The following is a 13,837-nucleotide window of genomic DNA, read 5'->3' on the forward strand; positions in this document are numbered from 1 at the left end:
GAGGGTTCCCAAAAATAGGCATAGCATGTGACGAAGCACGGCAGACAAATAGACAATCAGTCGCGAGTCTGCGCTTGTGGTGTTCACTTTTTGTCTTTGTCTTATTGTGCGCAGTACCCTCCCACCCCCTTTTTATTTATCACGGAAGACAATATAAAGCAATAATAGAAATATAGGCAATGATACAGCCATTAACGGCAACCATTTAGTATCGGGCGTAAAGAAAAAAGCTTTTCGTCTAATGAGCCAAAATGTTTGTTTGGATTGGTTTGGATTGGACATTGAAGAATGCCCCACGAGCGTCATCTTTATTGCAAAGACTCCCATTTCATGGCATCTGAATACTGATGGTTGAAATGGATATATTTTGTTACTATGGGATTCTCTTTTCTACCTTGCGTGGCGCAAGTTTGAGCAGAGACAAAAACACATGTAACGAAACACCGGACAGCGCTTGCGCTTGCTTATAATTGTTTTCTTCTAGTTTGCAACAGACGCCACAAAACCCATTCACAGCAGGGGTTTTAATCAAACTGATTTTATGCATATTTCTATTATACTGATATGCAATAGATGACTATAATAAAGCTTGACCATTTCGCCTTATACTGCACTGTTCATACCTCTTCAGAGACGTCGAACTGGCCTTCTTCGTCATAGTAGCCAGCGTTCAGCAGCTTCTGATGACAAAGGTTGGCATAGAACATGGCCCCATCACAAACGGCCTGAAATAAATTAAACGCGTTTGATTGCTTTCGAAATGTTTGCGTAAAATGCGTTTTCTTTCAATGTGCAGCTTGAGGTTAGAGTGCACAAATTCACAAGGTACACTTCACCTACAAGCACAACTCTTGTAGGCTGTCTTAAGTTGATGTGCACAAAAAAACATGAAAATCCACAAGTTGTAAATATCTGCCTCGGTATTTTGAGAGCTGCAGAGAAAACACCCTGAGGGGGTATATAAATGTCGAAAATGAGATCACGAATTTTCAATATTTATACTAATAATGGCGCTCCGTCATTGGAATCGCCGGGGCCAGTACAAGCACGATTTCTTCATATTTTCGATACACACATAAAAAAAACTCATTTTGTATATTGTACTGTTGTTTTTCGCTATAATGTTTCGTCACAAGAAAAAAAAAAAACACTCCTGCATCAAGAAAGTCTTAAGAAATCAGAACTTTTGAACAACTGAGCAATTTTATTCGCTGCGCTCCCTTCATTCATTTTCCTGGAGCTTAATTCCCGTCGGCGCTCATGCCACAGCGCAGTCTTCAAAAGTGAAGGTTTCTGACATCAATACAGATCTCTCCCGCGATTCGTGCGAATGTATTGAGACGTTATTTAATTTACAAAACAAATTTACAAAACATTTGCAAACAAAAAGCAGACCAGGCTCTTTTAAATGGAAAAAAGCTTACCTCCAAAATTTTGAAGACAAACGGGTAAGAGCCTTTGAGATCCGGCCATGCAAGTTGCCTCCAGAATTGTTTTATCTGGAAAGGAGATATATACAGGCTCGACAGTGAGTAAAATGCATGCATGAATGCCCCGCAGCGGTGGCTCAGTGGGCGATCTACTGCTGCACTCAAAGACGGCAGCTCTATTTCGGCCGCGGCCGCCACTTTTCAATGAAAGCTAAAACCAAGGCACCAGTGTACCGTGCGAAGTCCGCGCTCGTTAAAGGATACCAGGTGGTCGAAATTTCCGGAGCCTTCAACTAGGGCGACACTCGTAGGTTCAGTCACTTTGGGAGTTTAGACCGTACAAATAAAACCAACAACAATTCAACCCTGTCAATCACAAAAAAAGAGACAAATGAATGCGGCCAAAAATTAGCACAACGCGACTGTTACGGTCAGTGGAAGATCATTTTTATTTTAGTTTTTATTTGCCTACCATGTTATAAAATCGTCAACAGTTTGCTCGCGTTTTTTGAACTGATTTCCGGCTGCCCAAATACTTCATGGCACACCTCCTGATGGCCATGTTTGGATCGAAGCGAAACGCAAAGCCAGCTGCTGCCTGGTGCAATGCAACGACAGTGGAGGTCTAAAACATTACCTGGAAGAAATTGTTGTAGTCATCCATGACAACGTTCTGCATAGCTGATGGCTGAAACCATGTTGCTTAAACCAAAACACTTCCATGAATTATTGCGCGGCTCTTTGTTAGATCTCTTCTTTTTACAGAGCACCTCAGACAAATGTTTGTAAGAAGAGCGATTCGGAAAGAGGTACATTGATGAGGAAAAAAATGGGCATCTGTGACCAACCTCAGAAGCAGAGTAATGGCAGTTGAGCTCGGAGCTGCTGTTCAGCAACAACAAGATAACGAGATTGCCGGGCCATTTCAAATTATGCAAAAGGTAGCTAAGCATAGGTATAGTAGGCCTGTACCGGAGTTGATTAAGCGCTGCGGACGCTGAATCTCTGACAAAGGTGGCCTCCTCCTCCTCCCCAATCCCGTAGTGGAAGCATGGAGACTGTTCGGCATCGTCGCTTTCGGCATGCTACAGAAATGCACAGCCAGGTGTTACGATTCTGCCACTCAGATGGCCAGTCAACTGAGGGCAATGATTTGTTTTCTTATTCACCACTATAGTAAAGTAAGCGTGCATCAGATAGGGCAGGTACCAGATGCGTAGACACGATGGCCCAGCAGGAAAGCGCGAATACAACTTGCATAAGCGGTAAACATCCGATTCTCTTAATGCTATAGTAAGTTCGTGAGCAAACATTTAGGGTTGCCCCAGCACACGTCTTTGAACTGCTCTAATGCATTCTTTCCGCTTTGTGATCTTGTTCTGGTCTTCAAAGCTCTTTTTCGAATCCTCATTATTGAGCCTTTTGAGCCCAAGGTTAGAAGATTTAGACAATGTACTAAATAAAGAGCATCCGGTGATAATACTCACTTGGCCGAAACAAGTCGTCGTGTCAACGGCCGAAGTGCTGTGCTGGACGTAGGAGTCAATGCACTTGATCTGTGCGAGTCAAGAAAATAAATAAATTAAAATGCACTAGTAAATCGACAAGGACTCGACATTGGCGTCGACTAAGATTTCTCGATCGTATATTTCACAACTCCATTGCCCACTCCACCCACAAGACACAACTCAAAGTACAAACCAGCGGACTACACAGTGAAAGCATGCCAAAGTGCGTTGTAAGCTATGCAGGCAGCATAATACAGTGAGAGCACACACTGTTCAGAGAGACGCAGTGTCCCACAGACGAGAGTGAATGAAACGGGCCACAATGAACTGAGCTAAACAAAACCCAAACCCAAGTAGTGTTTTGTGCCTCTGAACTGACGAAGTTTGTTCCACAACGCGACCGTACAAGACATAATAACGTTTTCATTGATCACGTGATGCAACGTAGTAGCAGAGTTGTTTTCAAGAGTTCTCGAATCAATTTAAGTTTCCAGGGGATGTTAGAAGAAAGGCCATGGTCAACAGTGGTTATTTTTACCTCCATGGTAGACATTTCCTCACTATTCATAATTAACAACGTCACTCTGTTTTTTCAAGCCGTTCATTTGTAATCCTGAAACACTAAAACGAAATGGTCTGCTCTACCTCCTAATATACCGCCCATAGATGTCAATTTTGACACAAGGTGCAAAGAATGAGGAATGTGACCACCAGTGCAGGTTGTTCATCCCTCTTTCATTTCCGGTGCCAGAAGGCAATCTGTAACCGCCATTCTGAAACTTGGCAATTAGTGTATACCATTGAAATCCAGACTTTATATATTTACACTCTAACAATTCGTAATGTACATGGTAATGAACCTAATTTCTGTGATTCGAAGTACTTTCTAGCTTTTTTTTTTCAGCAATAAGCTTGTCCCGAGCTCTACATTTTGAGGGTATAGACCACCGGCTGACTACGCTGCCCGACCATTGCTCAGTCGAATGAAACGACAGAACCTTGTCCAAAATATGGTAAAAATTCTCTCGTTTGTCGTAACATCTTCTGATGTCCTGTATACTTTTATGCAGGCCTGCAGTTAAATTTTTTCTGCTTTCTATAGACTCCAGGTCTGTAGTTTCTGTTGTAACAACACTAAATTCTGATGTTACGATAGAAACTCCTGTTGTCACCACACGTTCACTGTTAACACAGCAAAGAAATTCTGTCGCAGCAGAAAAGTTTTTGTCTTTTCCGACTGGATATAAGCAGCACGCTAGGCCAAGCATTCAGCTCCTCAAACATTGTGGCAGAAAGTGTCTGATAGTTCCCTAAACACTTACTTATCAAAGCAAAGTGCACATAGTGCGCATGTGCATGAATTCCAGAAACAAAAAGTCCGTGCTTTTTTTTTGTTTTCCTACAAGGTCACACTGCTTGCAAGTATGTTTTTGCGAGCAGAGCAAACTCCGCCGCCCTCAACGACAATACATTCGATCAGTCGCCAGAGACAGCAAACAGCCCACCCCCACACGACATACCACGGAGTCTGCAGTCCAGCCTTGGTACGAAACGCACAAAAGGACACACCAGCGTTGCGACACAAACATCGCATGCAGCACGACATCTATGCGCAGACACAGCGGGCTGACGACTGGAACGGGTCAGGTCACTGTACCTTCTTTTTATTGAGTATAAAACCAGCAGGCATCTGCGGGTTTCCAAGTGGGATGGCGAGGTGGAAGGTGGGAGAGAAAGCGGGGACGTCAGGAAAGAAAGGACTTGCAAGGCACGCACATCGAGCAGGACCAGTATGGCGAGTTCAGTCCCAATTGGGACCATTACATTTACCTGCCATCTATACCTATATCTGCTCGCTTACCATTAGTGCTTCGCACTGACCCAAACCCCAATGCATGCACTGCTTTGCTGGGGAATATGTGTACTATCAAGATAAATGTGGTGTACACCGTATTTACAAGAAACAGATTGAAGTTGCCAGTTGAGAGCATATGACTGTGCATTCAAGCTAGGCAGCAAACATAAGCAGCATTCAGGGTACTCTGTTATTTTCATCAGCCGCTAAATGACTAACTTCACAGAACCGCTGACCTCTCGCTGCAGCTATCCTTATTAAATATTCCCTGCTGCAGCATATACTTAGCGCAAGAGTACACTCACGAAGCCTTAATGAGAGTTGGTTAACTACTCGGAGTAGAACAGTGTCACCTATGAATTATGGCCAAATGCCATCAAAGCTACGCCCTCAAACCAGTAGGTGCATGTTATCGGCTCGATGCGAAACAATCTCTTTACTATATTGCAGAACACACACAGCGCAGACAGGTTAAAATAAGAAGCGCGAAGAGCGCTGATTCGGGGGAACCCAGCAACGGCAGGCGGTGGTAAGTCATCATTACTGAATACTACAATAATCAATCGTTTTTACATTACACGTGCGGTGCCAAAAAGGTTCGCAATAGTAAATATTTCTGCTCGGGGTATCGCATAAAGCCTGAAGTGTATAGCAGCCTATAGCTAAAGTACCGTCAAGCACGTCAGATTTTTCAAATCTAACTGTTAAGCTCAAACACTAGACGATCCACGGAGAAGAGACAAGGGCAGGCGCTACACTAACAACTACTTTATTCTTCTTGGCAACAACGCATAAGTAGGCCTCAGGCCACTCTTGTGCAAGAGAAAAAGAAAAAAGAGATCATCCGGCCCAAGTTAACCACGCCGCGAGCAGGGTATCTTATACTCGACTTTGTACAGAGAAATAAAAGTGTCGCTAATGAAGTCTTCAGCTTTTTTCTTAGTGGCATCCACGATGTTCATTTTTGCTTCTGCCAAGAAGCGACATCTTACCAAATCGCGATGCACATTTTCAAGCAAAACTGCGTGACCGGAGATGTGTGACGTTAGGAAGATCATGAACCAACCACCCAACCGAAAGTTTATTGAAGCGCGTCAGATATTTTCTCATTTGTCTCGAGTGATATCCTGAAGACTTTCAAATGTGTATCCGTTATCTATGACTGGTTCCCTGAATATCGCATTTAGTTGTGACCGGCCGTTGACAATGAGGATTAACGTTACAATGAAAGTGCTTCGCAACTTCCCGACCCTTCGTCACTGTTAACTCAACGTTAGTTCACAACATTTCCTAGATTTCAAATCATATATTATTTAGCATTTGACAAATTCATTGTTTTTAAAACTTGCGTTACACCAACGGTGAATTTCATATCGTTGGCTTGGTGGTTTTCTTCGCAGCTTTAATTGCCTCATGTATGCTAGTACCACAGTGAGTATGATAGGCTAAGGGAAAAGGTTTTCGTCTGGCTCTAAATATGAAAATCTTCGTTATTTTGGTCTACACAGTGCTGCAAGAAACATGCTTTCCATTCTTGCATCGAAAATAATGGGGAACGTATACGTGGATATCAATAACAAGCTGTTCTTGCTCAAACTGCATTGTTGTTGTTGTTTTTTTTCATGGTTTCATGCAAGTGTCTACATTAGCCGCATGGCCATATTTCTAATAATATGTAGAAAGTGTCCAGTGTTAAATGCAGCGACGCTAAGCCAAAAACAGAAAACCTGGACAGGGATCGAACATGCCACTAATCGTGCTGCTGGAACGAACGTTGTCTGCACTGCATCATGCGAAGCAAGCTCTGACGAGTAAGTTTTATGACCGAGCTCTGAGAGCGGCAGTTTGTGTCCGATTTGCAGCATGCTGGATGCTCTGGATAGTTTCAAACGCGCATCGATCCTGCACAATCCTGAGATTTTGTTGCATTTGCGGGTAGCGTCTCGAGAGCATCTATTCCAATTAGTGTAATTGCTCCCCAGTTACAAATCTACACCACATTGTCACAGCCTTGTACAAATTGGATCAACACCCCTCCGAGTTCGAGTTATTGATCAATTCATTCTTTCCTTACCAACTAATATGCTAACCTGTCGGGTTAGCTTAGTCGGTAAAGAGCCTGCCTGGATAGAGGGTTTGTCTCAGTTCGAGACTTGTATAGCTTTGCTTTGTACGAAGTTTGGCTGCACCTTAAAAGATGCGAATGATTTATTACGCCGCTAAACTAATAAGCTGGACCAAGGGCCCTCTACAATTGGATTTTTGTAAACAAACTAGGCTACATAATTTCCGTAAGGTAGATTCCAACTGGGTTATTCGGCATGTTAGGCTGTTTACAGCAAATGTGTGCTCTATTCAGTACAACCCGCCCTATATCTAATGGATAACAATTGATATCAGCTTCTTGAGGTGCCGATACATAACAACCGATTGTGAACATAGACTGCTTCGCATTAACCAGAACAGTATAGCAGACGACGTTAATCACGGCAGCAGGAATTCTGGGCATGCTCTTGATCTCGGAAGCTTTCTCCTCCCCCTGGTCTCCAATCGCTACTACGTCGGACTGTCTACGGTCGCGTGATACTAAATATCTTTAGTGTAGCGGAGACCTACTACAGTAGACTCATACCGGTTTACAGGATGCTCTCGGAACCCGCGCAGTTACAGGGGTGGGGGAAAATGTGGGCAATGCACTTGGAAACGAGGCGTCCGAGAAAATGCTGCACGTCAAGGCTATCACGTCTTTGCTTTGCTAAAACTTTCTATTATTATGCATACGAATGGTCGTAACTGTTTCTAAGTGAGCAGACTAGTGAAACTAGATTTAAAATGCGGAGGGGCGATTACGGGGCGGATATGGGATTAAAGCATGAGCACAGAAGAAATAAACCAAATATCACACATGCATCAAGGATTGAAGGCAAGCAGAATTTACAATCGTAACACTGAGCTCTTTTTTTTTTTTTTTTTTGAAACAGAAACATTATTTCTTTTTTAAACGAAATCTTTATTAGAAGGAACCTTAATCTCACTTGAGTGCACTTGAAGTTTTAAAAAGCTCTCACACACATTTAAACCCCTTTTCGCAAGTTGCGAAAATTCACAGCAAGTTAACAAGCGGCCCGTTCAAAAACCGTACTCCCAGTTTGCTTGGACTTCGCAAATTTTGCGCCAAGTATATTGAACCATAACTGCACTCCTCTGTACTCCAGTAAAAATTAGAGCAAAGAAAAAAAAATAAGTGAGAGACGATCGGCAACAGTTACCACCAATCTTAAAACAAACTTTACTGAAGTCACAGTTCAGATAGCTTCGCAAGCGTTCCTAAAATACGAGCAAAAATTAAAAAAAACGAAATGACTGACAGGTGGCACCACCATTTGGCAAAACAATGCTACAGGTTTACCACTAAGTGTGCCAGCTAAATTTGCAATTTTAATGGAATCCAGCGCGGGCGCAGCATCTAAGTGCAACTGCACACAATGCACGCGAAAGGCAGAGCCGCAGTGATGGGACAAGTGCATGAAGCACTAACTCACCCTCTATCCAGCGTGCCGGGGAAAGCACACAGAAACACAGAGGGAAAAAGCAGGTCACACAGAAATCTAAACCACTTGCTTTGACAGAAATGCTCAGAACAGAAGAGGAAGTAGAATTAAATATGCATCATACATTTAGCACGAACTACCTGCTATTTTCTTCGAATAATTTCTTTTACAAAGTGTTTCAATTCTAGCCTTTTTCCGGCTAAACTACTACCACTACACTGTCACTAACAGTACTGTTGCTAGACGGCGCTTTTCCTTACTCGACATGTTGTCATCACCGCTATACGTTATCTGACTGAATAATGCGTCCTGCGGACATAGATACGAGAAGAGAGTACCCAGTATGTACTATACAGGCTTAATTACGCTATGCAAAAAACAACGTCATGCAGCAAAAGTACATATGCTTCGCTGAGCGTTGCATAAGGCCCTTAGTGTGAACAAAGGTCCGATCCCAAAATGACCTTCGTCCAATATTATAAGGGAAAGAAGCCAACAGTCGGCGAGGCCAAGGAAAGCATTGGGGATTGTACTTTTTGTCTTTTTTTAATTTTTACTTCGGTAATCACATAAATGAGTAACGTAATCTGTTTAGGGGAAAGATAAGTAAGCACAAAGTAGAAGGAAAAACAACGTGCCGATGGTGGGAACCGAACCCACGAACCGAACCGAACTCGTGGGTTTGGTTCCCACCATCGGCACGTTGTTTTTTCTTCTACTTTGTGTTTAACTATCTTTCCCCTAAACAGATTACATTACTCATTTATGTGATCACTGAAGTAAAAAATAAAAAAAAAGACAAAGCACAATCCCCAACGGTTTCCTTGGCGTCGCCGACTGTTGACTTCTCTCCTTCATGTATTATAACGAGCATCCTCAATACCCCTTCATTTATCTATTTGTCCAATATGTACGACAAGCTGGGCAGATTCTATCAGAGAGTCCTGGGCTACTTGATGACTCGATTCGTGCCTTCGAGGTTTCACCGGAAGGTGAGAAACTTCCGCCCACCAGTTCAGCTTCCGGTAAAGTAACGCCTTGCTAGTAGCCATATTGGTTTAGACTCCGTGCGTATTCTGAGTACTTTTCCTGCATGTGTTGATGATATCGTGCGTTAAATCTTGATACGAGCTCTTTAGCTAGTCACTAACCATCTGTAATGCGTTTTAATCCGTTTGTTTTCTCTTGAAATTCACTCCACACGGGCGCGTTCAGAGCATCGAAGCACTACCCATTTGCTCTTGCTGCCCAGAAGTTTTTCGCCTCTTTCGCGATTTTGTCAGAGCGGAGGAATGAAGGCATCGCAAGCGATTAATGTGTGCTAGAGCAGCTAATGCTTGTTGTAAATGTTTTTGGAAACGCTTTCGTCTCCTTTCCAGTAAAGCGACTTGCACTACCTGTACCTTAGGCAAAGTTCTACACGAGCAGCAAAGGCAACCAAAGCCCGCCAAAATGAGTTCTGCCAAATGATTCGCATTGAGGCATGTCAAGTTACGTTCATGAAAAGTATCGATTGATTCGTGCCTCTACAGCCTACCTTTATTGTTGCACGCATGTGAAAGATAAATGTGCACGCAGCGTCACTGCGAAAGAACTGTCATGCCGACGGACGAAAGTGCCTGAAAGCAGCCTCTGGTAATCAGGTCATGTGACTATGACGATATTTCCTGTCAGAGCGGGAGCCGGGTGCTGTAAGCAAGAGGTACGGGACTCGAAAATCGAATATGGTCGCTGCTCCACAATTGCAGAGAGACGGAGCAATTTACATGCGCTGAATAGACAGCGGTGAGTGCCGCAATAGCGCGCCGCCACAAGCTGTCCGGCCAACGAGCGCCGCTGTAGCAGACGACGTGGCGCAGACTGCCCCTCGATTGACTGTGCGAGTTGCCTCCAGTGCCCGAATCCACTACTTGCCGCCTCGGAATGCAACGGCTCTCAGTTTCTCACTAAGTGTGAAACAGCCAATACGTGACAATAATTAGTACAAATTTCATGGATTTATTTGAAGATGCAGGAGAGGAAAATTGAGGGCATTGTTTTCAAAGTTTCCTTCACACATTTGAATTATTCCTGAAAATGGCGACCGATTTGAGCCTGGTACTAAATTTATTTTTCTCATTATCACCTTCGTATCCGCATTGCCCCTTTCACTAGAAGCAGCTAATGATAAATTAAGGGTTGATGTAATTTTTAGAAGGGCGTGAATTCTATCACGTCAAGAATATATCAAAAAGCGTTAAAAACTCACTCTGTCCAGTTCGAGGGCTTTCCTGATCCTCTGGCGGGCCTTTACTTTGGCTACCGCAAACCATCCTTGCACTGAGTCGGAAAACCACAGATGGTAGTTCTGCATTGTGAGCTGTGTCCAATCCCTGGAATTAACGGGTCGAATCCAACCGTTATGCATCGTCATTCTAAACACCGTTTCTCAGGCGCATGATTCACGAAGAAAAAGAAAAGGAGGAAGAGGAGGAGGATGAGGAAGAAAGGAAGGAAGCGAGGGAAGGAAGAAAGGAGGGAGGCAGGGAGGGAGGGAGGGAGGGAGGGAGGGAGGGAGGGAGGGAGGGAGGGAGGGAGGGAAGATAAAACGAAGCACAGGAAACGAAAGGAGAAGGCAGGTGCAGTAGACATATTCAGTTCTAAAGTGTCAAAAGTCAACATCGGGTGAGCTCGTTAAGCAAGAAAAGAGGTAAAAATCTCTTTTTACTACAGACGACAATGCCCTCCATTGTTCAAACAAGATCGTGACACGGATAACCACGTTGGAAATTGTGACGGTTACTACGCAAATGGGGAAACACGGAAATAGGAGACGGGCCGAAAGATGCGCTCAAAGTCTGCGCCACACTCACTCTTGTGGTATGTGTTCCCGGAAGCGGACGAACTCCTGTAGAGCCATGTACAGCTCGAAAAGCGCTGCGCCCATAGAGATGTGCTCCTGGGAAAGGTCCTGAGCTGCCGAGTCGATGGCGTTGACCTGGCCGCACACCTCCTGCACTTTGGCAGGCAGCTCGGCACCAGCCTGCACCAGAAGCCGCGGGAAGCAAGTGACGCTCATTTCTGCACCAACAGCAAACCAACAGATTCGGAAACAGCAGCCTGATTTCAGTGCTAGTCGCTGCCGCGACGCTGCTTTTAGGTGATCGTTGCTGTACAAGGGAACCTGTCCGGGATATATCTAGCAGGGTGCATCTAACAGACTCCGGCGAAGTAATCCAAGCTACACGAACGAGACTTACTTCAAAAAGACGCAAATGATAAACTTCTAGATCTCTGTCATGATTCTGTTAGTACTTCGTTTGAGTTGGCAACAGCACCGGACACGGCCTTCGTAGGCAGTGAGTTCTGATTCCACCAGCGGCCTGTTGTTTTTCTTCTAATTCGCATTTTTATCTTTACCTGTGAAACTATTACAGTATCAACTAAAAATATATTCGTGTGTAAGGTGGGGGTGTAGTTGAACTCTTAGGTTGACTGGGTATGGCTTAGCGCCCAAGCGGAGAGGCACCATACAAAGGGCAACCAGACTAAGTTCCAAGGAAAGAGATAGAAAAAAAAGAAAAATAAAATGTCGAGAAAACATTGTGTGGAAATAAAAGGAAGAGAAGAATAAATTATTGGTTAAACCAGCTGCGGCCTCTCTCCTATAGTTTCGCTAAACATGCCACAGCTTAGTTAATGTCTTAGTAACCTTAACACACTAACAACGCAACCCACCTCAGGACAGAGCTTCCTGGCCACACGTTCACGCAGCTAACGCAGCGTGCGAGGAAGGAAAGAAGATTGGTTATGAAAGGAGCACAGATTTAACAAGGAAAGGCTTCATTCTGCGTGCACACTGTTTGCAAAAAGAAGCACCCGGAAGGGAGAACCACGTTGAACTGGGCAATAACATGAAAGAAGGCACCAGCAGCTTATAGCGGAGAGAGAACTGAATTAAGCGGAATAATTCGATCTCATTTACCGCAGCAAAGCAGCTTCGTCATGCTCGTGAGGCGTATTTCATCGTGGTGACCCAAAGTTTCAAAAATAAAGGTTTTGTTCAGAGCTAGTTGCTCTCTCCCTCCACGCCCTCTCCACATTGTTGCACAAGATCTCGGCCACCACCAATACTGTAATGAATGGCATTCTGTAATGTGTCGAACATCCTAATACAAATGGTGTGGGGATGCAAGGCGGCGCATGGTGGCATCCCACCAAAAACATGGCAGAAGGGCAGAGGAAGACCTACTATCCGTTCCCAGCTTGGACTATCAGCGTCGTCTGGTCGATCGAAATCGGGAGATAGACTCAGGAGGCTGCCCTCTTAGGCGAACAGTTATTGCCTCGACTAAATGAAAGGTTCTCTCTCTCTCTCTCTTTCTCCCGGGCCGATTTCTCTGAACCAAGAAGACCTGTCCCGCGGTCGCGTTTATGACTTTTGCCGCTCGAAACTCATATAGACACACGAAGGTTTAGACATACTCGAGCCTTCTTATTCAGATTCCCACATATTTCTACCTGTAAGACAACACCTTAAAGAATTCTATTAGTAAAAACTCTGCTCCTCGCTTCTAGCCAAACAGCGTTCGACTGTGCAGTAAAGCTTATGCTCAGGGAACCTCATAACATTCGCCTCAACCGCTTTTATAGAGCATTTTTTGTTTGAAAGCAGGAGACATCCTTGACTTTCATGATAAGGATTCATTACAGGCTTCTAGGAAAATGCACAAAGAAATGGCACGCAAGCAGGGGTAGAAACCTAAAGAAATACAACTTGTGAATTATCAGAAACTACGTGAAAACTTACCAATTTTTCTAGCTGCTTATACACAATTGCTATATAGTTGACACCGACGTAACTGAAAAGGAAAATGGAAGTGCGCTGTTAGGCAGGCTGTGTAAATAAATGCGTGTCAACAATATGACATCCACCCTTGAAGCTTGTGAAATGTGTTCGAGAACCACAGGAGTGTCAAGTCTTAACTTAGGATTTCGTACTCCAATTAGTCCTAACAGCAATGTGTAAATGCAACAGAGACAAACCGCTAAGGTTAGGTACGCTGTTTAAATTACGTTTCAGCATTATTTCAATCTTACTTTTTAACTTTGTCGATAGCACAATGTACACAAAAATAAATAATTCTAACTATGCCAATACGACCTATTTCTCGCGAAATGTGTCGTTCTAACCAGGGTAAATAAACTGATCTGTGCTTACGTTTCGAAGACTGGGTTGTAATACTTGATGCCTTTGTGAAGGTCTGCGTTCAAGGCGTTCGTCAGTTCAGTAAGGCTAGCGAGCACCGTTTGCTCAGTCTGCAACATAAGATGGGGCAACAAAGCAACGAATGCTTTCAGTACAGGCACACCCGATGGCAAAGGCACGAGTTTTGCGCACAAAAGCACTTTTCGAGACACAAGGCATTTGGAGTCTTGAGAACAGGTACCTCACACGAGGAGGATGCTCTGTAGTACGGGCTATAGAGTCACAAGTATATTGAGCCCTTTATC

The 13,837-nt window shown here is 44.0% G+C and overlaps 1 protein-coding gene across 5 annotated transcripts in view; it reads right to left on the minus strand.

Moving 5' to 3' along the window:
* Positions 1-13,837, minus strand: part of LOC146189842 (BAI1-associated protein 3-like) — a 441,950-nt gene that overhangs the window by 33,296 nt on the left and 394,817 nt on the right. For all 5 annotated transcript variants that reach the window (XM_084604615.1, XM_084604614.1, XM_084604612.1 and 2 more), the window contains 7 exons: positions 13,545-13,642; positions 13,134-13,185; positions 11,197-11,366; positions 10,593-10,716; positions 2,918-2,986; positions 1,425-1,499; positions 624-725 (listed from right to left, as the gene is read on the minus strand). In XM_084604615.1, coding sequence (XP_084460741.1) covers positions 624-725; positions 1,425-1,499; positions 2,918-2,986; positions 10,593-10,716; positions 11,197-11,366; positions 13,134-13,185; positions 13,545-13,642 — 690 coding nt within the window. The remainder of the gene's footprint in view (positions 1-623; positions 726-1,424; positions 1,500-2,917; positions 2,987-10,592; positions 10,717-11,196; positions 11,367-13,133; positions 13,186-13,544; positions 13,643-13,837) is intronic.

The sequence above is a fragment of the Amblyomma maculatum genome, chromosome 5 (genome assembly GCF_055883805.1).
Source record: "Amblyomma maculatum isolate TAMU_Amacu chromosome 5, ASM5588380v1, whole genome shotgun sequence".
NCBI lineage: Eukaryota > Metazoa > Arthropoda > Arachnida > Ixodida > Ixodidae > Amblyomma > Amblyomma maculatum.